This window comes from Sinocyclocheilus grahami, unplaced genomic scaffold (genome assembly GCF_001515645.1).
Source record: "Sinocyclocheilus grahami isolate Dianchi unplaced genomic scaffold, SAMN03320097.WGS_v1.1 scaffold97.1, whole genome shotgun sequence".
NCBI classification, from domain to species: domain Eukaryota; kingdom Metazoa; phylum Chordata; class Actinopteri; order Cypriniformes; family Cyprinidae; genus Sinocyclocheilus; species Sinocyclocheilus grahami.
Window position 1 is genome coordinate 328,802 of NW_015505276.1, and position 24,150 is coordinate 352,951.

Genomic DNA, 24,150 nt, shown 5'->3' on the forward strand with positions numbered 1-24,150 from the left:
ATATATATATATATATATATATATATATATATATATATATATATATATATATATATATATATATATATATAAAAGCTAACAACCATCAGTCTAATGACAATATTATTATTTGCATCAAAACACTTCAGTTTGTCTTTATTGAACACTGGGAGTAGGCTATTACAACTTTAGAATTACAGTATATTCGTATAGACTGAAATATAAAGAAGTGTGAACTGTCAACAGTGATGATAAGGTATATCTAGGAGTGGTCCAGACCAACCTTACGAAAATATGACTTACAGAAGGTAAACTAAACTAAGAACATTTCGGGAAACACGTACGGTAAGGTACAGCTTTAAGGTATAACTTGAACATAGTTATGTTTGGGGAAACGCAGCCCTGTTCGGTATATAGCCTAGTCATTTAGAGATTTCAGTCACCAGACAAGTGATGTTTATTAAGAACGGACAAAAATATGAAAGAACAAATATACATTTATGAATTAATCAAAACGGAAATATAGAAATATATTTAAAAAACAGAAATATGTGAAAAATAGTTATTAATTTGACTAATTTTGATATGGGCTACATGTTGCATGTACAAATAAGCAACCTATTGTAGGCAGCCTATAATTGTAAAGCGTAGCTTTAATAATCAAAATTATAAAAACATTTCATGCACTTTTTTTTCACTTTGCATTGAGAAGATGATTTGCATTTACTTTAACAATTTAAAGATGTACTTTTTTTTACTTTCACCTCAAGTATGTTTTTGGCCAGATGCTTGTCGGCTACTTTTAACTGAGTAAAATAGTTACACAGTACATCTACTTAGGATGGAGAATTTTGGAGTAGGACTTTTTACACCCCTGGATCTACACAATGCAATTTCTACTATGTCACTGTGTTTTACTAGTTTACTCCACTGCTGGTATCAGGATCACATTTTTGTTTCAGCATGAATTAAAATATTTTCAAGGTTAGGCTATATGAGTAAATAAGAGGAACTTATTAGAACGGAGCAGCCATAATGAAATTCGTAAAATAGAAAGATTCCTCCTTTGAGCTCCGATTTACAATGGGAGGATACAAATAACTGTGTTCTCCTTCATTGTTAAGGACAATCAGTCATGCAAAGCAGCCTATTTGTCTCAAACTGATTTGGTTCATGTCGACCAGAAAAAACACATAGAAGTGACAATTTGATTGTTATAGATTTTATTAACTGCATCTGATATTTTAGCTTTATCATTTGAAGTGCCTCTGTTTGCAGATGCACGAGAAGCCCCGGAATGATGAGTTTATCTGTATTTATCAGCGAGGGCTGCAGACAGAGCCGCAAGGAACTTGTCCACGGCCACGTGCACTTCTGCGGTGAAGTCAGCGGGGAAATGAACTGCAAGAGTCACGAGGATGTTATGGGACAGAATCTGAAAAACAACCCAAAAAGTAGTAAATGAACAGTTAATGCACTATGAATGAATAATTTGCATTTTATTTCACATGTCTCATTTCTATTTAACTCAGTAGAGTGCTCAGTCAATACCATGATTTGAGTGTGTCAGATTAATTTAACACATTGATTGAAACAGGTTTGAAAAGCTACAGCACATTATTAAATATCTCACCTTGAAGTTTCCAGGGTCTACCCGGAGCGTGGTGGCATGGAGATCACTCAAGGAGCTCAGTCCACCAATAAGATCATCCATTTTGCCCACAGCATCAGTGATGGCTCTCATCACAGTTTTGCCATGTTTATTCACTTGGGCAGAGCCGAGAGAATAATCAGGCCAATGAGCAAAATATATTTTAGTCTGAGGGTAGACAACAAGCATTCTGCGGGAAGGAGAAGAATCCATTTAGTGCACATAGTTTTTGCCAGAATATTAGGTGCTTTTGAAATAAAAAAAATGATTTTAAATGTGGAGCTCTTACCTTCCCAGAGCTTCTTGGCCTATGGCGTCGGCCTTACTAGAGATTTTACCCCAGAAGGCCTTGACCACATCTTTATCCTTAGCTGTCAAACTCATTTTCCGATCCTTTCCACCTTGTTATTACAAGAGCAGAGTTTTAGGTGTAGGATAAGGGGTCTTTTATAACGCGCAGTGCTGCCACACCCAACAAGCACCAGCTCCACCTCTCAGACTTCAGCCAAAATTTAAGTTCAGACTATTTTTTGTCAATTAATTTCATCATTCAGTATTTTATCAAAAATACTGAATGGTTATATTTATTTTATTTTTTTTACATTTATTTATGTTATTTATTTTAAAAACAGAAAGTACCTAGAAATCCAGTTGTCGATTTTCTATCATCAATACACTGAAACAATTACAGAAATAGAGTATCGAATATAATAATCCACAATAAACAATTACGTTGGTTTCAGTGAGTAGAAAAATGTATTGAATGTATCTGAATGTAGGCTACTGAATGTTTTTTGTCTGAAATAAAAGAAATAATATTGTCCTTTTTTTATTTGTTTTGTTTTAATTATTCCACTAAGATGCTATTTATATTCAGTCGACTGTCTTTGCATGTATGAGATGCTTTGGGGTCATTTGGGGACACCACGTGCCACCTAAAGGGTGGGACAAATTTAAAAAGAACAGGACATCCCCGGTTATCAAAGTTTACCAAATTAAGAACAGTTTGAAATGGGAGGAGCTGGTCTGAGTGTCCAGATAAAGGAAAAAGCGCTGGAACTCGTTCAAATAGGCAAAAAAAAACTTAAATTAGGTATTAGATGGGTCGTTTTGGTTAATTCGATGTTAAATGTATATAGCCTACCACACCTGAGCTTTTCAGCTGTTTGCCACTGATTAATGTGTTCAAATATTATAATATTAATTCGAATAGCCTACTTTGATTATTTGCCATTCATTTTGTTAATATGACTTTCATCTGCCTAGTGGTTTTGAGTAGGCTAATAACTATAGTGTAAATAAAGTTTGGATTTAGACAAATCACATGTAGCTAAAGCCTTGATTAGACAAACACAATACACATATAGATCGTGATTTTGTTGATTGATAGATCCACACATATTTGACGATGTTTGAAATATATTTCTGACAAATCTAACTTCGCAGTTTCTAATCAAAATGTAACATTTACTAGGATCGGATCCAACTAGGTACCACACATAGCCAATCAGTTTTAGCGGCTGATGTGGGGCGGAGAACGCAAGTATAAATAAAAACTCCGCGCGCATCTATCTATGTTCAGCATTCACACTTGTTGAAAAAGTAAAGAGATAATCACAATGGTGGAGTGGTCAGATTCCGAGCGCAATACTATTGCGAGTGTCTGGGGCAAAATCAACGTCGGTGAAATCGGACCCCAGGCTCTGGCAAGGTAATTTAACAGTGTGTAAATGATGATATACACAACATGTTGTTCATTCAGTGGTGCATTTTGAACAGACATTGGATTTATGTATTTTCATTGTTTCTCATGACAGGGTGCTGATTGTATATCCCTGGACTCAGAGGTATTTCGGTTCCTTTGGAAACCTATCCAGTGCGGCTGCAATCCTGGGCAATCCCAAGGTGTCAAACCATGGGAAAACTGTGCTAAATGCGTTGGAAAAAGCCGTGAAGAACTTGGATGGCATCAAAGGCACTTACTCTGAGCTCAGCCAGCTGCACTGCGACAAACTCAACGTTGATCCAGACAACTTCAGGGTAAATGCTACTTCTTTATTTTCCAAGTTTGAGCTTATTAATAAGGATATCGCAGCACCTCAGTTAGACAGACGGTTGTTACCTAACAAATGCACGTTTTCTTGATTCACACAGCTGCTGGCCGATTGTCTCACCATCGTCGTTGCGACTGCATTTGGATCCGCGTTCAGCCCCGCTGTTCAGGCCACCTGGCAGAAATTCCTGTCCGTAGTTGTGTCCGCTCTCTCCAGCCGTTACTTCTGAAGTCCTGCTCGAGATCCCTGCCTCAACTCAATTATGATTCAATGCATTAAAGGTGTCAAAAAGTATATAAATAAAGCATTCAATCAAGGAATGGATTTTGAGTCTTTTCATTCATCATTATTTTTTCATTTATCTTTTCATTTGTCATAATGTTCAGCATTAGCAGTGGTTATGGAGTAATATTTTATTACACTCAAAATAGCCTACTATTAAAATAACCTTATTAGACCTCAGTTTTATAAACAGACTTGCAGAGGGGAACATGACAGGCAGATGGTTATGCACTCTTAAAAATAAAGGTGCTTCAAAAGGTTCTTCAAGCGATGCTATAGAAGAACCATTTTTGGTTCCACAAAGAACCATTCTGTCAAAGGTTCTTTAAGAACCATCTCTTTCTTACCTTTTTATAATCTGAAGAACCTTCTTTCACCACAAAGAACCCTTTGTGAAACAGAAAGGTTGGTCAGTATAAAAGTAATAGAAGTCTATGGAAATTCCCCACAATTCAAAGAAACAAACATGTGTGTGTGTGCATTTGGATGGGTTAACAGAGCACCAATTCCAAGTATGGGTTACCATACTGTCAAATGTCACGACTTTCACTTTATAATAATAATTGTATTTATTACAAATCCATGTACCAGAGGAAAATCCTACTCCTCTTGTAAGTGTATTTATTTTACACTTGAATTGAAGTACAAACCCGATTCCAAAAAAGTTGGGACACTGTACAAATTGTGAATAAAAACAGAATGCAATGATGTGGAAGTTTCAAATTTCATTCATAATATAACAAAGATGAAAAATCAAATGACATCAACACATCTCAAAAAAGTTGGGACAAGGCCATGTTTACCACTGTGTGGCATCCCCTCTTTTTATAACGGTCTGCAAACATCTGGGGACTGAGACAAGTTGCTCAAGTTTAGGAATAGGAATGGTCTAATACAGGCCCATTCTGGTCTAATACAGGCTTCTAGTTGCTCAACTGTCTTAGGTCTTCTTTGTCGCATCTTCCTCTTTATGATGCGCCAAATGTTTTCTATGGGTGAAACCAGTCATAAGGGTTAATTTGAAATTTATTTATATGAATATATATATATATATGAATAAACCAGCTTTCCATTGATGTATGGTTTGTTATGATAGGACAATATTTGGCTGAGATACAACTATTTGAAAATCTGGAATCTGAGGGTGCAAAAAAATCGAAATATTGAAAAAATTGCCTTTAAAGTTGTCCAAATAAAGTTCTTAGCAATGCATATTACTAATCAAAAATTAAGTTTTTATATATTTATGGTAGGAAATTTACAAAATATCTTCATGGAACATGATCTTTACTTAATATCCTAATGATTTTTGGCATAAAAGAAAAATCGATAATTTTGTCCCATACAATGTATTGTTGGCTATTGCTACAAATATAACCGTGCTACTTATGACTGCATTTATGCTCCAGGGTCACATATTTGAGTATCAAACAGACACGGTCACACTGTTATGACACATTGCAAAAAGACTGTTTTGTATTTCCGCTCTCAGTTATATTACTTTACACTATATACACAATATACACAAAGAATTGCCCTTTTCAAGGTGTGTATTTTCTTTCTTCAAAGCAAAACAGCGGAGTCCGTATGCCTTGAATACTTCAGGTGACTCTATAGAGGACCAGGATGGTGATTCAAGGTATTATGCAAAGACAAGAATTAAGGGTTTATTTTTCCTTTTGTAAGTTCCTTTAGAACTATGCATGTTGTTGTTGTAAATTATACTAGAGTTGTGTTTTCTTTGCATTCTGTTGTTGTCAGCATTTTCTGCATGCAGTAATCCCTGGTGGTAGGGCTGTGCAATTAATCGCATGTGATTGTCAAGCGCATCTTGTCAGTAAAGCCGGTTCCGTGATTAGTAGTAAATCTCCATCACCTGCTTTCCGATGGAGCGGCATTTAATACACAGAGCCGTAGTTCACTGACAAGCTAGGCAATATCGCGTTCATAATCGCAGATGAAGCGCATTCGATTATGAACGCGATATTGTCTGGCTTGTCGGTGAACTACGGCTCTGTGTATTAAATGCCGCTCCATCAGAAAGCAGGTGATGGAGATATACTACTAATCACGGAACCGGCTTTACTGACGAGATGCGCATGACAAACGCATGCGATTAATTGCACAGCCCTAATAAATCTGTGCTGTTTGCAGAATGATGTACTGGAGTGACTGGGAGGAGGAGCCTAAAGAGACCAATCGGGGCAGTATAAAGAAGGCCTGGATGGATGGTTCAAATGCTGGTTGATGGATTTGTGAAATGAAAAACTGCATGTTTGTAATAAACAAGACATTGACTGATGGACTGGAGTCATGTGGATTATTGTGATATTTTTATCAGCTGTTTGACTCTCATTCTGACGGCACCCATTCACTGCAGATGATTCACTGCTGAGCAAGTGATGTAACGCTAAATTTTTCCAAATCTGTTCTGATGAAGACACAAACCATCTACATCTTGGATGGTCCTGGGTGAATGCATTTTCAGCAAATGTTAATTTTTGGGTGAAATATACCTTTAAGAAACACAATATATGTATGGCCTGATCCAGAAGAGAACTTAGTTAAAAGTAGATTACAATTCATAATTTTAAATGCAAAAAAAAAAAAAGTTATCACAATTTAATGTTGACGCTACATTTAAATATATAAAAAGAAAACAAACTTGCTGTCCTGGTTGACCAATCTTAAAATTTGGTTTGTTTTTGTCACCCTTATGTCATGCATCCTGCCGACTTGTCTGCTGCATTTTTCCTTTTTGTTTGTTCGTTTTTTTTTTCTTTTTTCTTTATGGCCCTATTCCCATTTCAGAGATCAAACTCCACTAACTGATGAACAGTTGGTAGCAGGGTAAGATTGAACCACAATTCTGAACCACCTCTCCTTTCTCCAGAGCACCCCACCTTTGTTCACGTTTTCTCCCTGATAATTTGTCTGGCATATATGTATATTTTTAGATCACATATGTATGCATTCAATGGTAAATGTAATCTGGGAAATTGTGAGTAATTGTTTGTTATTTACTATTTATGTAATCTAAGCTCATAGTATCACCTTCAAACTTGGGTCACAGTAACAGATTTGAAAAAAGTTATAATTTTGTTAAATTCTTTGAAGTACATTATTCCATAATAATAAATCATGTGGGTTAATCTTGCAATCTAGAAATGTCATTCAGTCAAAAGCTGTATAGGTAACGGGCCTGCATTAATGCAATGTTCATAACTCAATACACTTAAAGACCTGTTTTCCTTTCATTTTTCTTCCTCACAAAATAATTTCACCACTGAAAGCGATTAAATGTTTAAATCAGACCACTGCCTTTTGTACGATGGGCCTTCTTGGGGTTTAATTCTCTCAAAGAAGCCTTGTCTGAATGGATGAACTATATACAGGGCAGATTCATCTCTCTGCCAGATTGATCCAGTCACCAAACATTCTCACATTTCAAATGTAATCTGGGAAATTGTGAGTAATTGTTTGTTATTTACTATTTATGTAATCTAAGCTCATAGTATCACCTTCAAACTTGGGTCACAGTAACAGATTTGAAAAAAAGTTATAATTTTGTTAAATTCTTTGAAGTACATTATTCCATAATAATAAATCATGTGGGTTAATCTTGCAATCTAGAAATGTCATTCAGTCAAAAGCTGTATAGGTAACGGGCCTGCATTAATGCAATGTTCATAACTCAATACACTTAAAGACCTGTTTTCCTTTCATTTTTCTTCCTCACAAAATAATTTCACCACTGAAAGCGATTAAATGTTTAAATCAGACCACTGCCTTTTGTACGATGGGCCTTCTTGGGGTTTAATTCTCTCAAAGAAGCCTTGTCTGAATGGATGAACTATATACAGGGCAGATTCATCTCTCTGCCAGATTGATCCAGTCACCAAACATTCTCACATTTTAGGTTAGTGGTGCCTTTAGACAAAGACTATAGAATACCCAAGACGTGTCACTCGCATAGTTTTGAATGGGGAAAAATGCAATGCTCAATATGGCCGCTCAATCGCAGGAAGCCCCGCCTTCTGAATGAAAGAGCCAATTGGTAAAGTCAGCACGTCACTGCAGCTGCTAGAAGTCCCGGTTGCTATAGAAACAGTCAGCGTTCTGAGACTTGTCTTAAAGAGACTTTGATTTAGATCAGGAAAAGAAAAGTCCAGATCACCAAATCATTTGTCCAATCATCCTTCCCTTGTGAATCCCCTAGAAATTTGGGTTAGAGTGTGTAATTCTCAGTGCTGAGTAGATTAGAGCTTGACAGCCAATCAGACCCTCCACTATAATGCACTGATTTTATTTTCACTTGTTCTGTGATCACTGTACTTTATTCCTCTCTTTATTCCTTTACCTTAAAAGGTTTTCTGATATTATTCTCGCCACCATTCTGGCCACCAAGTCTGATATGTGCGGCAAGAAGTTTGAACTAAAAATAGACAATGTGCGCTTCGTCGGACATCCAACCTTATTGCAGCCTCCACATACTATTCAGGTGAGACAAGCTAAATTTCTTTCTGAAAGATGTCAGGCCAGTTAAAAGACATATGATATCATTCAAAAGTTTGGGGTCTTAAGATTTTGTAGTGTTTTTGTAAAATTGCATTTATTTGATAAAAAATACAGTAATGTTGTGGAATAATATTACAATTTAAAATGACTCTTTTGTATTTTATTATGTTTTAAAATGTCATTTATTGTAAAATTTTATAAAATGTCAAATGTGTCAGCAAAGCAGAAAGTTCAGCATCATTACTCCAGTCTTCAGTGTCACATGATCCTTCAGAAATCATTCTAATATGCTGATCAAGAAACATTTCTTATTATTATCGATGTTGAAAACAGTTGTGCTGCTAATATTTCTGTGGAAACCAAAATAGAAAGTACTAAAGAAGATGATTTATTTGAAAAATAATGTTTTGTTACATTACTGGCACTTTTGCTCAATGTAGTACATCCTTGCTAATAAAAGTATCAATTATTTCTTCTTCTTCAAAAAAAAGAATAAATACAAATAAAATAATAAATAAAAACATACTGACCACAAACCTTTTAATGTTATATTGCTGTTATATTGCATAGTCTGAGAGTGAAGGAAATGCTTTTGAACTGTGCTGTTTAGTAACCATTTATTCTTCACATAAACATCTCATGTTTAAGTCAATTGCCAATGCACTGGTGACTATCATGAACACAGGCTAAGAGCTCCACCTTCTGTTTGAGAGAAAATATGTTAGGAGGAGTCCACTGTAGAATGAAATGCTCCTCCTGCAAACAAACACTTTGCATTTGTTGAACATGTTTTAACAGCTAAGATTTAACCTCAATCAAGTCAAGCTACAAGTAAATTCAGTATTGATTCAGAATATTAAAAGATCACTGTCTGTTATGCATGCTGCATCATAAAATGCATCATGATCAGTTATACTAACCTGCACAATGACGGTATAATCTACATACACATACTTAAAAGTTCACATTTATTTCTCAAATGTAAAAAATACTATGCAGTTTCTTAAAAGAGTTTCTTTTTTATAATCTGAACTACAATACTCTTTATGCAACATTCCGTTAACTTACTATTATGATAACATGTTAAAAGAAAGCAAAACATTATTTAGCATTGCTCTAAAATGATCATTACATGTGTCTCCTTGAAATACATGCTTAATCATAAAATAAGCTTAATCTAAATCCATTTATTAATGATGTTCCTTCGCCAGGTCTCCAAAACCGACCCCTCCCCCAAAAGAGAACTGCCCACCATGATCCTGTTCAGTGTCGTTTTTGCATTAAGGGTAAGAAAACAATACATTTAAACTCTTAATGAACACAAATCTATTAATATATATGGGAAAAGTCTATAAATTAATATACTGTAATGAATTCAATTGAAAAAATATTGATACACTTACAAATGCATGACTATCATGACATTAGATATAGAAAATATCAAACCAAGTGCAATTTATTTTAAAGAAAGAGCACAAGCACAAATTTCCTACAAAACGCACAAGTCTGTTATGCAGTAAGTTATATAGTATAAAACAACAACAGTATTTTGGTCTAAATTAAGGTGCAACATGTACAGTATCTGAAGACTTTCATCAATTAGTTTGCTCATGGTTTGTTTGATTGCTCATTATTTGTTATATATTGCAATAAAATATATACATTTTAATGTATAAGTTGAATTCATGATGTATAAGTTTGTCAATTAATGTACTATCATCAATTTAAGTTGAAATATTTTGCACATCACTATTTGAGATACAGTGGCCAACAAAAATATTAAGATAAACTTCAAATGTGTGATTATCATGACATTACATATAAAAGTATCTAACCAAATGCAATGCATTTTAACGAAGAAAAAAACCCCACAATCACACATTTCCAGCAAAACATACAAGTTTGCAATGCAATATAAAACAACAGTACTTTGTTCTAAATTAAGGTGCAAAATGTACAGTATTTGAAGACTTTCATCATTTGGTTTGATCATGGTTTGACACGCATTGCAATAAAATGTGTACAATTAGAATTGTCTAAGTACTTTGTGGAGGCACTGTATAGTGAATCAGCTGTTTGTGAAGCTGTCTGAGGTCAAGTGTTTAGTTTTGGCTTCTCAGAAAGGGTGTGGATTGAGATAAGCCTCCAGTGTGCTGTCTATCAGGCAGACTGACAGGGAGGCGGGACTCTGTTCTCTGCACAATCAGACTGCACACGATCAGACCCACCCGTATGTGCCACCATGACTTGACACGGCAGAGTGCTGCTGAGTCAGAGCCCCGGCTGCAGAAAATGCAAACTCACTATCAGTTCTCCAGCATGCCCACTCCCTTTCTCAGTACTCTCCCTCTGGTCACTATGCCCACCATTAATCTGCAAATTTACCATATGTGCATATTTGATTCAAGAGAATATTCAATAAAATATTAGGTTGTTAGTGGGTTGTACTTTATGCCCCCTCTTAAATATACACATTATGACTAATAGTAATGCATTATACCCTTTAATAACCCATTCAACATAAAGGCTCTAAGTAACTTACTTGTAAGTTACTAGATGTTTTTTTATCTTTGTTTGAATACAGAAATAGTTTATCATAAAATATATATATTCAAGTCATGAGTTATTGCATTTTTAATTTTTAAATAAATTAATAGACATGGACAAAAAGTTGCATGACTTCCATGACCCACTCATCAAATACTTACAAAATATCAGTGTTTGACTCTTCAGTAACTTGTGGAATAATGTGTGTAACTCTGAAAGGCAATTTTAACTGAATACCTTGTTATGAAATTAGATTATAATTATATAATAGATTATACTCTTATTTGATTATATAAATGTCAGATTATAGTTATTTGATATGTTTAATAAAGGTATATATATATATATATATACTATGGCTCCATATCTGAAAATAAAATTTCAGGCATTGTGAAGTCAAACAAGTTAGAAGCAAAAAAAAAAATATATATATTTAAATATGTGACAAAGAACTGTGTCCAGGAAAAGGAAATACAAATAGTACATTAAGCAATGAGCTTGTGAAATTGTATTTATTCATATATTTAAATGTATTTATTTATCTCTAAGAAGTAATATTAGAAGATTATGCCTAATGTTTTATATTTTTAAAGAGTCTGTTTTCATTATGATTTCAGGACAGTTTGACATTTTTTACTTTATGTCCCCCAAAAATATCAAAATGAATTTCTATACCAATTAAAAAAATGGTCATCATGGAAGAGGCATATGCATTAATTATTGCATTTTTAATGTTGTGTAATGAACTAATAGTTACGAGCAATAAATGAGTGCCGTGTCACTGACCCACTCATCAACTGAACAATAACCATCTTTCATCTCGATTTTCTGCCTTCTACAGGCCAATGCAGACGCCTCGGTCATCAACTGTATGCATAACCTGTCTCGTCGCATTGCCATCGCCCTGCAGCACGAGGAGCGCAGGTGCCAGTACCTCACCAGAGAGGCCAAGCTCATGCTGACAGTGCAGGACGAGGTCACCACCATGACCGAGAGTGAGACATCTCTAGTGTTTGTCCTGCAAATGCAATTACTGAAGGTGCTGCATGATTTTCACCTTGCTGTTTACCTGTCATTATAGCGGACGGCACTCCACAGTCGCCGTTTCGCCAAATCCTTCCCAAGTGTAAATTAGCAAGAGACCTAAAAGAGGCCTATGACAGGTGAGTTGGTTTATATTGAACAACATTTACCCAAGCACTCCTGGCATCTGCGGTTAGAGACTTTAACAACATTCTTAACAACAAATTTCCCTTTGATTTTAAGGGTCTTTATGATCAGCAGTAGGGAATAGGTTAGTTAGGGCTGTAATTGATTAGAAGGAACATGCTTTGTTAGGATTGTGTGATTTTTACAAAAAAAATCTTCCTATTTTCTGGGATTTTGTCAAAAACAATAATTCAATGATATTTTGCTGAATATACTTTTGTGTTTGTACCTTGGCTGGTTTAACTTTTCATATTCTTCATATTCTGCGTGGCGCCGGTCAGGTCACAGCAGCGACAAAAATTAACTATTTCATTAGTCAATATTTGCCACATAAAGGATTTTCAGGTGCAGTTTTACTTTTTTTTCCCTAGCCTTGTTAGATGTGTGCATCTTCTTTCATATTAAATTCTTACAATTAATCAATTTGATTAGATTAAGAAGACATTTTAGGCTATTACCAAGCAAATTAAATTCACATTTAGATGTATTTACACTGCAGTTACAATTGCATAAATGTCTTGAGATTAATGTTTGAAAAATAATATTTGGAATATTGAAATAAATGGTTGTTTTAAAAAAATATATATTTTAAATGCTCAATGGGTAATGCATTAAACTAATTCATTCAAACAGCTGATTCATTCAGGAACAAAGTAACTGTATTTAGGAATGGATGATTGAATCATTTGATTCTTTCAAAAATGCTGATTCTTTCATGAATTAAACACCACACTGTTTTTTTTCAGAGATGCTCAACAGTTCTGTTGCATCAGAACCGTTTTGAAAGTCATGTTTTTATCCGTTTTTGCCTAGTGAGTGACATTCTTGATAATGAGTGCGTTTACATGCATGTTCTTAAGCCGATTATGCTTAATAAGCCGAAAACGCACTTGGTCATGTAAATGCGGTAACCCGTTTTCTTTTATCGGAGTAAGGTCACAAACGGCGTAAGCATAAACCGGTCGCAACAGGTAGTTTTTTGCCTCTTACTCCGATTTCGCACGGCATGTAAACGCAATAACCCGCTTTCTGTCGGCTTATTGAGGTGCGCATGTGTGATAGGCCTACGTGACAAGAACGCATCGTTAGTGCAGATTTAAGCACATCTAGAACGACCAAACGTCTTGCAGTAAAGACAGAAGGAAATATATCACAAAAGCAAACTTTTTAATGACTCAGAAAATGATAAAAATGTGTTCTCATCTTGTGCAGCAGAAGAAGTGGTTCAGTCACAATGCTGCGTTTATAACTGCATGAGAGGATCATATGTGAGCTGTAAGTTTCCCGACATGTTGCAAGCTTAATTTAACATCACAACTGACAAATGTACGGCATACTCGGAGTCAGATAAGCAAATGATTATATATTGACGTCACTACAGGGAAATAACCTGATTTATTAATGAAGTCACGTAAACGCAGCTTACTTGCGTTGTCAGGTTACTGATGTGCATGTAAACGGGGAAAACTGGTTATTTTAATAAGCTGATATTTGTGAGTTATCAGCTTACTGGTGTGCATGTAAACGTGCTCAATGTCAGCTTCCACATCATTAAAACAACAATTATGATATTATCGTAGATATTGCACACTCTTATGTCCTGTCCTGTTTGGGCTAAATTGTGCAGCATGTTATGTTGTAGGGATTACAGTTGTGTTTCAGGATTGTTATTGATGCTTGAACTTAAATCGTTAAGCATGAAACTCAATATGTTGCAGACAAACAGCTATTTGCTTTTGTTCGTATTCTGCAGTAAAAGAACAGCTCTTGTCATTTTTGTCATGATGCTATTGTGTATTGTTTTCAGCCTCTGCACAACTGGAGTCGTTCGGCTTCACATTAATAACTGGCTAGAGGTCAGCTTCTGCCTGCCACACAAAATCCACCGTGTAGGAGGGAAACACATCCCACCAGAAGCTCTTGAGCGCAGCCTAAAGGCCATTCGGTGAGTTACAGCTTATATTCAGTTTATTTATCAAGCTGCATTTAATTCAGCAAGTTGCATCCAGTTATTTTCTGGAAAATGAAAATGGCTATTTTGCTTCATCAAATGCTCTTCAGTTTGATCACACTGAATTATGGGATGTAGTATTCCTCAGTTTTGGCAAAAATAGTAGTAGGTTATCCATGTATTCTTTGTGCACAGTATGTAGACTGTTTACTTCAGCAAGTAAGTAGTAAGATATTGTAACCAGTATGGTTATATGATATTCTGAACATAGCCTTAGTCTCTCCTGCTTTTCTGCATGATCAAGTGCACTTGCTATTAAGACCAGAGTGTAATTTGAACTGCAAGTAGTGTTGGGATGCTGTGCCCCCTGCAGGCCGTATCACGCACTGCTGCTCCTGGACAATGAGAAGGCCTTACTAGCTCAGCTCCCTCTGGACTGCTCTCCTGCTCTAGTGCGGCTCATCAAAACCTGCTCAGCCGTCAAGAACCTGCAGCAGTTGGCTCAAGACGCTGACCTGGCTCTCTTACAGGTCAAAGACTAGATGCAGCCTTGCACATTTATCAGCCTGGTCCTCCCTAATGTTTGACACATAGAAATGTTCCATTGGTTTGACAAAAAGGAGCTGTAGATTTACTCTTGGCAAAAAATGTATGAGATGCTGAGCTGACACCCACAGGATTAAAGTGGGAGTAAAGTGAAAAGTTATACAGGTGCATCTCAATAAATTAGAATGTCGTGGAAAAGTTCATTTATTTCAGTAATTCAACTCAAATTGGGAAACTCGTGTATTAAATAAATTCAGTGCACACAGTAATTTTTAACAAAAAAAACTGTAATTCCTTAAAAAATCTCAATGCAAACATTATTCATTATTTCGTGTCTCTCTCCCCCAGCTACTCTCCTCTGGCTGAGCAGTTTGCCCTCCAATTTCCAGGTCATGACCTGCCCTCCATGTTAGCAAAGTTCTCACTTCCTGTATCTCTGTCTGAGTTCAGGAATCCACTGGATGCCCCTGTGCATGAGGTAAGAGTCTTAATAAGGTTATCTTTTCACTATCTATGACAAACATCAGATCGGAAGTCATTTATTTCCAATGGAAAGTAGTACAGGGGCATTAAGAAGTTGCGCATAGGAGCATGCAGAATTTAAGATCCAATCTGAGCGTAAATTTTTGCAGCTAAACCATATGTGACCAGATGTTATGCATTCTAATCAAAAGTATGAGACAAGTAAATAAGTACACTTAAACATTATTTTTTACATTTTACATTTCTGTTTAAAATTATGAAGAATTATGTATGAATTAATAAAAAATATTTTATAAATTATATAAGTATATAAATAATTATATACTATAAATTATAAAATATTATAATACATATTTATGAATAAATAATAAATATATATTATATAATAATTATATAAATAATAAAATAATTGTATAATTATTTGCATGGAATAGTCTTAGAAAACCTACATTTTTTTCCTTCAAATATAAATGTTACATTGCTTCCCACAGGTCTTCCAGATAGCTGCACATTTGGTGTACTGGGGTAAAGCTATCATTATCTATCCTCTCTGTGAGAACAACGTGTATATGCTGTCTCCCCACGCAAACATCTGCATGTAAGTATGTTCTTTAAAAAATAATTAAACCTGTAAATTGGCATGCTTTGTCTGTTGTACAGACTAAAATATTCTCACAATTTTTAACAAAAAAAACTGTAATTCCTTAAAAAATCTCAATGCAAACATTATTCATTATTTCGTGTCTCTCTCCCCCAGCTACTCTCCTCTGGCTGAGCAGTTTACCCTCCAATTTCCAGGTCATGACCTGCCCTCCATGTTAGCAAAGTTCTCACTTCCTGTATCTCTGTCTGAGTTCAGGAATCCACTGGATGCCCCTGTGCATGAGGTAAGAGTCTTAATAAGGCCATCTTTTCACTATGTATGACAAACATCAGATCGGAAGTCATTTATTTCCAATGGAAAGTAGTACAGGGGCATTAAGAAGTTGCGCATAGGAGCATGCAGAATTTAAGATCCAATCTGAGCGTAAATTTTTGCAGCTAAACCATATGTGACCAGATGTTATGCATTCTAATCAAAAGTATGAGACAAGTAAATAAGTACACTTAAACATTATTTTTTACATTTTACATTTCTGTTTAAAATTATGAAGAATTATGTATGAATTAATAAAAAATATTTTATAAATTATATAAGTATATAAATAATTATATACTATAAATTATAAAATATTATAATACATATTTATGAATAAATAATAATTATATAAATATATATTATATAATAATTATATAAATAATAAAATAATTGTATAATTATTTGCATGGAATAGTCTTAGAAAACCTACATTTTTTTCCTTCAAATATATATTGACCATCATTTGTTTTGTGTGGATATCTTCATACATTCACTGTTTTACCATGGTGAATAAACGGAGTAATGGATGCTTTGCAAACAGTTCGAAAGTTCTTTGCAACTGCCACTAGGCAGCGAAATGCAACAATGGTATGTGAATGTTAATTAAGAGTGACATAAGACTAGTGTTTGAGATGTTAGCAAATATTTGCTGAAACGTCAGACGTTTATTCATTTGGATTTGATTTAATCTCAGTAAGGGTCAGGGTTTGTGCGAAGAGCATTGTCAGTTAACCCCGGTTGTCGATGCTGTAACTACACCATCATGTGTGTGTATCTGAGCAGGCCCAGCTCATTCAGATGGTGGTCTGGATGCTCCAGCGCCGGCTGCTGTTTCAGCTCCACACGTATGTTTGTCTGCTGGTCCCACCCGTTGAGGAGGAGCCTGGTCTTCGGGAGGAGGAGCCACCCCTAGTCACACGCGTTACAGGCCGGAGTCTGAGCACACCCAGCGCCCTGAGTTTCGGCTCTCCCAGTATGTAACCCAGTCAGCTCCAACTTAGCACTTAAAAGATACTCTTATGATCAAATAAAGTCTCAGTAGTTTCTCTCATTTTCCCTCTGCAGCAAGTAGCGATGACATGACCCTCACGAGTCCCAGTATGGATAACTCAAGCGCTGAGCTCCAGACTGGAGGAGACTCTCCTCTCAATAAAAGAATGACAGAAACGCTTCTGGCCAGCCTGACCGAACATGAGCGGCAGGCCATCCTCCGTGTCCCAGCAGCACAGAACCCAGAGGACCTGCGCTTGTTTGCCAGGTGACGGAGTGTCTTTTATAGCTTGTTTTTCTAATCTCAAACCTAGTTTTGTACAGAACAGTGGGTAGGTTTACATGCACACATTTTTGTAAATCGGAATCAATTCAATCCAGTTTTTAGCAAATATTTAGTATATATTCAGTCTCAACCACTGACCAGTTTTTAAAGGGATAGTTCACCCAAAAATTAAAATTCTGTCATTAATTACTCACCCTCATATCGTTCCAAACCAACCTGTAAGACCTTCGTTCATCTTCAGAACACAAATTAAAGGGGTCATATGATGCTGCTAAAAAGAACATTATTTTGTGTATTTGGTGTAATGAAATGTGTTTATGTGGTTTAAAGTTCAAAAACCACATTATTTTCCACATACTGTACGTTATTGTTTCTCCTCTCTGCCTTTCTGAAACGTGTCGATTTTTAAAAAGCTCATCAGTCTGAAAAGCAAGGTGTGCTTGTGATTGGCCAGCTGTCCAGTGCGTTGTGATTGGCCGAATACCTCAAGCATGTGACGGAAATGTTACGCCCCTCACCATACTGTTGATGCCGTGTCCGGCCGGAGTGACGAGACAAAAACATTAAAACCCATTACAAACGAGGCATTTGTTGCATCCAGTGGGAACATAATTACGGATTATAATGACTTATACTGTCTTTTTACGCGTTGCATTGCATCGCGCCACGTAAACATAAAACCCTGTCTGCATTTGTGATCGGAGAAATTACAAACAAAAAGTGCTACTCTACACTGGCCAAAACTTGCATTTGAATCGTCAGTGGCAAATCCTTTAAATGAAAACGTGCTTACAGTCTGTGAGTCAGAACTGCCGGCATTGTAGTCTACTCTTCCAGGATCAGGAAACATAAAATGTGCTGCACACATCTGAATATTTGGGTTAAACTGTTCTGGAACAGTGTTGTAAATACAACTTAACCACTGATTTGTAGTCGTGTCCTCTTTTGGAAGACCAAACAAAGTAGTTTCGCTTTCACAACGAAACACACGGCGGCCTAGCATGAGCTGAGGCCGGGCTAGAGTGAGCAGAGGTGGGTGGGCTTGAGAACGGCACGGCCGGCGGATTCGGCGAAGGAGCGGCAGCCACATGTGACGACCCCGGACTGGACTCCGCATGTATTTCCTCAGCGACCAGCACGGATCAGCTCCAGGCATGACGAAGTGGATATCGTCCTCTTTTGGAAGACCAAACAAAAGTAGTTTCGCTTTCACAACGAAACACACAGCTCTTCAGGACATGGCGACAATACTACAGCGAGAATAAAAGTTACGCCTTCTTTCTTTGCGTGCACATTTGGGCGACGTTATGCAAATCTTCCCACATCGTGACGTAGATATGTGGGGGCGTGTTAGAACGAGCCGTTTTAGGTAGGTGTGGTTGACTCTTAACTTTTATAAAGAATATCTCTTTGGATTTGAGACTTTAGTCTTTGCAACTTTACAGATCTTCTTTATGCACCAAGAGCTTCTAACACTCCAAAGAGAAAGGAAAAATTGAAATTGCATCATATGACCCCTTTAAGATATTTCTGATGAATTTCGAGAGCTTTCTGACTCTGCATAGACTCTACACCAATGCAACTGAAACATTCAAGGCCCAGAAACGTAGTCCATGTGACATCAGTGGTTAAACCATAATTTTATGAAGCTATGAGAAAAGAAAAATAACGACTTTATTCATGCAGGGTCAGAAAGCTCTCGGATTTCATCAAAAATATCTTAATCTGTGTTCCAAAGATGAACGAAGGTCTTACGGGTTTGGAACGACATGAGGGTGAGTAATTGATTACAGAGTTTCCATTTTTGGGTGAACTATCCCTTTAAGACATGAGGCATACAGACAGAATAAAGATATATGAAAGAGACATGCCTAAATTAACATAGGCACGTTCAGATGTATAATGTATTAAATTATACATGTAACAGCTCTGTGCATGTGCACAAAGTATTTTTGAGTCCGATTGAGAAAATAGTCAGATTCAAGTGTTTACATGCTTAATTTTTTCAATAATCCTATTCAAAATTTAATTCGGATTGAGCTCAGTCAGATCGATCTGGTTTTTCAATCTGATTATAAACAGATTATTTGGGTGCGTGTAAATTAGCATCTTGTTGTCTTTCTTTAGGCTGCTGCATTATTTCAGAGGCCATCATCACTTGGAAGAGATCATGTACAATGAGAACATGCGTCGCTCGCAGCTGAAAACTTTATTCGACAAGTTTCGCAGTGTCTTAGTGATAACCAACCACGAGGACCCCATCATCTCTCTGTTCCAGTCTCCACCAGACTAAATGGATCATTCAATTTACTGTGAGTCTGACGACGGTGTGACGTGTTTGCTTATCATCAGTGGCTTAAATAAGCAAAATGCTTTCAACCTGCTGCGTTTCATAAGTGGATTATGAAGTGAGACTCACATAATCTATTGTATATAGCTGTACTGACCAAAGATTTTTATGTTGTCATGATTTTACCACATTTGCGGTTTATTTTAATAAAAGGTTCAGGGGTCGTGATATGTGATTCATCCTTGGGCAGGCATAAAATGGATCGCTTAAGTATTCCACCCAAGCATCTCCTATTTGGAGATCGCTCCCTGATGTCATAAATCATCTCCTCAAGCAAACAAGACCCAAAACACATGCCATGATGGTGATTCCAGACCATAAGGCCGCAATGCCATTGAGACTGAGTGTGTAGAAACAGAGAAAGAGAAAAGGGGGTTGTAATTACCTTGGAGTCCAAATGGGTTTCCAAACATCTGTAAAATCAATAAAGCACCAGGAATAACAAGAGTATGCAATAAAGAAACATGCTGTTACAAGACTCAAACTCAAAAGGTTAGTTGACTCAAAAATTACAATTCTCATTATTTACTTACTCTTATGTCATGCCACCCCCCTGTGTGACTTTCTTCAGGTAATTTTGCTGCTCTTTTTTTTCTCAATACAGTGAATATGATTAGTCACCAGGGGTTTTCCAGCTCCAAAATGAGCACAGTAGCAGATTTGTGTGTTATATTCTTCTCAATTGGAAAGCTTTGTGAGGAAAGATGAGAAGATTATTGGTGAATAATGACTTAAACTTCCCATTTTTTGTTGCGTTAGAAGACTTGCAGAGAATATAGAGAACAAGTCATGATACTTTTAGAGTGCTTTTCAGCATTTTTTTTAACCTTGACAGTCCCTAGTCAGCATTCACTTGAATTATATGGATAAGAGCAGCTTGGACATTCTGCTAAACATCTCCTTTGGTGTTCAAAAAAACCACACGGATTTGGAGCGACATGATAGTGAGTAAATTATTCATTTTTGAGCAAACAAACCTTAAAAAGAGTGATTTCATGACTAAACATTTCATCAGACTGTCATTTCCATCTCAGTGTTATGAAGATCAGTGGAGGATTGCATCTGGCACTCTGCATCTCTGTTTAGCACGCTCACACACGGGTGTCCTCTCAAGTAGAAGCAAAGCGGTTTGGTTGCCCATTCGCCATGAGACTCGACTCCTATGCGGGGCGCTGACACCACCTCTCCAGCGCAAACAGTCTCTCGTTCTGGGTCCCTCTCAAGCGACACCTCAGTATCAGTGGCCAGATCCCTGCGGTCGAAGCAGCGCTGTATATCTAGTGCTTGGCACAGCTTGGACAGGCCATTGCAGAGCTCTTTTTCCTTAAGGATTTTGGCTCCCGCCTTGCGTTTGGCTACTCGCAGGCCCCTCATGACGTCCTGACCACTCAGAGGCTCCAGCAAGCGCAAAAGCACCGCCGCCCCCTCCCCTGCACCCACATATAGTAGAGTAGTTAGTGAGGCTCCATGCCGTCTCCTTCCTGTTGGCTTGTGTCTGTGTGCGTTCGCTATGTAATGTGCCAAATTGACCTATAATGAGAAACAGTTGGAGAGAAGCAAAGGAGCAGCAAAACAAAACACTTGTTTCTTGCATAACTAGCGGTGAGGGATCTGTGGTTACAGCCTTCCGGCTCCATCTCCTGTGAAGCGCTATTCCTAATATGTGCGTGTGGTCAATTACAGCGGTTTTTGGAGCCTCACCTTGGCTGGAGATGTTCATGCAGAGGTAGATGCAGTAGACGGGATAGACGTAGATGATCCCAGGCTTCATGAACATGGCAGTGTTTCTCTCCGTGTGTTTTCCTCCTGCTGAGTGGGACGCTTTGTCCTCCCCACCCAAATATGCTTCGGTTTCCACAACCCTTCCTCTGAGCTCAGTGCCATCAGTTAGTTTCCTCACCAACACCTAATACATACAGAAACCAGATGTCACTCTTTCCAGAACTCCCCACACCCTGAGGCTGTACAGGCATCTTACATCCAGCAGGTGGTGCAAATGTGTCGATAAATTATATTGACTGAGAATCATTAGACAACAAATGTTAGTAGCTAGTGGTGCTTGCTAATGATATCTCAAATTCTGTGGTAAAGGAGTAAAGATGTGCTACTGTTTTTCTAGGTTATTGGATTTATGAATGTTTTTGGCAGTTGATAAATCAGGCAAAAAATTACATGCACTACTGGTCAAATGTTTGGGGTTGGTTAGTTGGTAAGATTTATTTGATCATAAAAACAGTAAAATTACGATATATTATTGCAATTAAAAATAACTGTTTTCTGTTTTACTAAATTGTAAAATGCAATGTATTTTTGTGGGTGCAAGGCTGAATTTCCAGCATCATTACTCCAGTCTTCAGTGTCACATGATCCTTCAGAAATCATTCTAATATGCTGATTTACTGTGCAAAAAACATTTCTTATTATTAATGTTGAAAACAGTTGTGCTGCTTTGTATTTTTGTGAAAAACATGATACATTTTTCAGGATTCTTTGATGAATAGAAAGTTTAAAAGAAGAGCATTTATTTCGAATATAAATATTTTGTAACATTATAAATGTTTTTACTGTCACCATTAATTTATTTTCAAAAGAACTCTTACTGACACTGTAATTTTGCATCATCTTTTATTATAATTTTAGCACAAATATTTTAACAACTCTTTCCCTGTTCACTTTCAATAATATTTGCAAAACTTCAACTTGCAAAAAACATTTCTTATTATTAATGTTGAAAACAGTTGTGCTGCTTAGTATTTTTGTGAAAAACATGATACATTTTTCAGGATTCTTTGATGAATAGAAAGTTTACAAGAAGAGCATTTATTTCGAATATAAATATTTTGTAACATTATAAATGTTTTTACTGTCACCATTAATTTATTTTCAAAAGAACTCTTACTGACACTGTAATTTTGCATCATCTTTTATTATAATTTTAGCACAAATATTTTAACAACTCTTTCCCTGTTCACTTTCAATAATATTTGCAAAACTTCAACTAAAACAAATTTATGTGGTAAACCAACTTGGAGAAAAAAACATAAAAGAGGAAATAGCATCATGTGACGGTGTGGCTCTTAAAATATCAATAATTACTTTACCTGACAAGGCAAATTCCAGTTGTAAAATATCATGTTTTGCAAACTATTTATTAATGAAATAAAAATGTTTATATACAGTGGGTACGGAAAGTATTCAGACCCCCTTAAATAGAGTATATATGCATGTGTGTGTGTGTGTGTATATATTATATATGTATGTGTTTGTTTGAAATGTTCAAGGTGAAAGAAAAATATATTACATGACATTTTAGAGTCATTAAATGCAATCTTCAAAACAATATTAAATCAACATTAAGGCAAAGTGTATATTAATAAGAACTTGACGGGTGTTTTTTTACTAGATAACCAACCACCCTAGAAACCACTAACACAATGTGCTAAAATACCTCAGAACACATGAGCATCTTTGCAACAGCTTTAGCACAGACAAGCACCACTTATTTCAAATGTAAAAATCTAGATTACCACACAACATTATAACGCTCTTATTTTATTTATGGCTCAAATAAAGAAGATAAAGCTGCTGTATATCTATAAAGTAATTACTGATGATGTCCCATTAAAAGAACGGAATGCAAATGGGTCCCATCCTGGCTCTTTGTTTATTCAAAGTTGGTTCATCTGGTCCACTTATCCGTTAAACGGCTGCTTAAAAGGCGCTAAAAGATGCTATAGCCAGTCATGCAGGGAGCTTGAGCGAACACAAGGCCGCTGTGAACCGTGTTTGTGTAATGAGCTCAACAGAGTGTGAAAGCCACAAGTGTCACCTTCTCCAGGCTGGCTGCAGACTGTCACGCTGGACGAGTGCTTGGTCACACCAAACAACCTATTATGTGTCAGACCGGATGCCCTTCAAACATGATAATGGCTTTTCATGCTTCTCATTACACCCTTTCTATTTACACACTGGCAAACTGAAAACAAACGAGGGCATATTTTGTGCTGGTTAACTGAACCTGAAATGGAAACGCTGCACTGTCATGTAACAGTGTGGCTAATTTTCTGGCAACACCAACTCGTCACATAACTTGGCGTCACTTTTTGACACTTAAGGTACCATTTTAGCATCATTTTTCGTCATGCAGGTCCTCCGTTGTTTTCAGTTGTTTGTCTTAATTTAATGGTTTACATGCATTTGTAAAAAATAGAAATAATGTTATATAAATTTATACTTTCATTGGAGCTCCTAACCCCACCCCTTCCCTAAACCTACCCACTTCTGAACAATAGAAAACACACAACAGGCAAATATACAGGTACATCTAAAAAAAAAAAAATTTTATATCATGAAAAAGGTCAATATTTTTTGTCACTCATTTCAGA

The 24,150-nt window shown here is 36.5% G+C and overlaps 5 protein-coding genes across 5 annotated transcripts in view; 2 read left to right on the forward strand and 3 right to left on the reverse strand.

The window, feature by feature from the left end:
• Window positions 1–2,047, reverse strand: part of LOC107587977 (hemoglobin subunit alpha-1-like) — an 11,805-nt gene extending 9,758 nt beyond the window's left edge. The window contains exon 1 of the mRNA XM_016275962.1: window positions 2,024–2,047. The gene's annotated coding sequence lies outside the window, so the exon portion shown is untranslated. The remainder of the gene's footprint in view (window positions 1–2,023) is intronic.
• On the reverse strand, window positions 1,186–2,048 carry LOC107587927 (hemoglobin subunit alpha-like). Its single transcript, XM_016275890.1, has 3 exons — window positions 1,920–2,048; window positions 1,613–1,820; window positions 1,186–1,414 (listed from the first exon to the last, which is right to left on the reverse strand). The coding sequence occupies exons 1-3, from the start codon at window positions 2,012–2,014 to the stop codon at window positions 1,286–1,288; spliced, it is 432 nt and encodes a 143-aa protein (XP_016131376.1). The 5' UTR covers window positions 2,015–2,048; the 3' UTR covers window positions 1,186–1,285.
• A 1,139-nt stretch (window positions 2,049–3,187) lies between these two features.
• Window positions 3,188–4,008, forward strand: LOC107587925 (hemoglobin cathodic subunit beta-like). Its single transcript, XM_016275887.1, has 3 exons — window positions 3,188–3,341; window positions 3,448–3,670; window positions 3,785–4,008. Exons 1-3 carry the CDS (start codon window positions 3,250–3,252, stop codon window positions 3,911–3,913), a joined length of 444 nt encoding a protein of 147 aa, XP_016131373.1. The 5' UTR covers window positions 3,188–3,249; the 3' UTR covers window positions 3,914–4,008.
• Window positions 4,009–4,480: 472 nt separating this feature from the next.
• Window positions 4,481–20,212, forward strand: LOC107587978 (nitrogen permease regulator 3-like protein). Its single transcript, XM_016275963.1, has 14 exons — window positions 4,481–4,484; window positions 5,536–5,605; window positions 6,778–6,816; window positions 8,335–8,467; window positions 9,696–9,770; window positions 11,873–12,026; window positions 12,113–12,194; window positions 14,048–14,185; window positions 14,565–14,721; window positions 15,712–15,818; window positions 15,978–16,107; window positions 16,923–17,112; window positions 17,205–17,397; window positions 19,543–20,212. Exons 1-14 carry the CDS (start codon window positions 4,481–4,483, stop codon window positions 19,706–19,708), a joined length of 1,638 nt encoding a protein of 545 aa, XP_016131449.1. The 3' UTR covers window positions 19,709–20,212.
• A 185-nt stretch (window positions 20,213–20,397) lies between these two features.
• LOC107587979 (DNA-3-methyladenine glycosylase-like) lies at window positions 20,398–21,738 on the reverse strand. Its single transcript, XM_016275964.1, has 3 exons — window positions 21,733–21,738; window positions 21,467–21,671; window positions 20,398–21,195 (listed from the first exon to the last, which is right to left on the reverse strand). The coding sequence occupies exons 1-3, from the start codon at window positions 21,736–21,738 to the stop codon at window positions 20,777–20,779; spliced, it is 630 nt and encodes a 209-aa protein (XP_016131450.1). The 3' UTR covers window positions 20,398–20,776.
• Between the last annotated feature and the right edge of the window lie 2,412 nt (window positions 21,739–24,150).

Coding starts and splice junctions, on each gene's coding strand:
- LOC107587927 (XM_016275890.1), bottom strand. CDS start 2,014: ATGAGTTTGACAGCTAAGGATAAAGATGTGGTCAAGGCCTTCTGGGGT. Junction 1,821..1,919: donor GGCCAAGAAGCTCTGGGAAG/GTAAGAGCTCCA, acceptor TCCTTCCCGCAG/AATGCTTGTTGTCTACCCTC. Junction 1,415..1,612: donor TAGACCCTGGAAACTTCAAG/GTGAGATATTTA, acceptor GTTGTTTTTCAG/ATTCTGTCCCATAACATCCT.
- LOC107587925 (XM_016275887.1), top strand. CDS start 3,250: ATGGTGGAGTGGTCAGATTCCGAGCGCAATACTATTGCGAGTGTCTGG. Junction 3,342..3,447: donor GGACCCCAGGCTCTGGCAAG/GTAATTTAACAG, acceptor TTCTCATGACAG/GGTGCTGATTGTATATCCCT. Junction 3,671..3,784: donor TTGATCCAGACAACTTCAGG/GTAAATGCTACT, acceptor TGATTCACACAG/CTGCTGGCCGATTGTCTCAC.
- LOC107587978 (XM_016275963.1), top strand. Junction 8,468..9,695: donor AGCCTCCACATACTATTCAG/GTGAGACAAGCT, acceptor TTCCTTCGCCAG/GTCTCCAAAACCGACCCCTC. Junction 15,819..15,977: donor CCCCACGCAAACATCTGCAT/GTAAGTATGTTC, acceptor TCTCTCCCCCAG/CTACTCTCCTCTGGCTGAGC.
- LOC107587979 (XM_016275964.1), bottom strand. Junction 21,196..21,466: donor CATGAACATCTCCAGCCAAG/GTGAGGCTCCAA, acceptor ATGTGGGTGCAG/GGGAGGGGGCGGCGGTGCTT.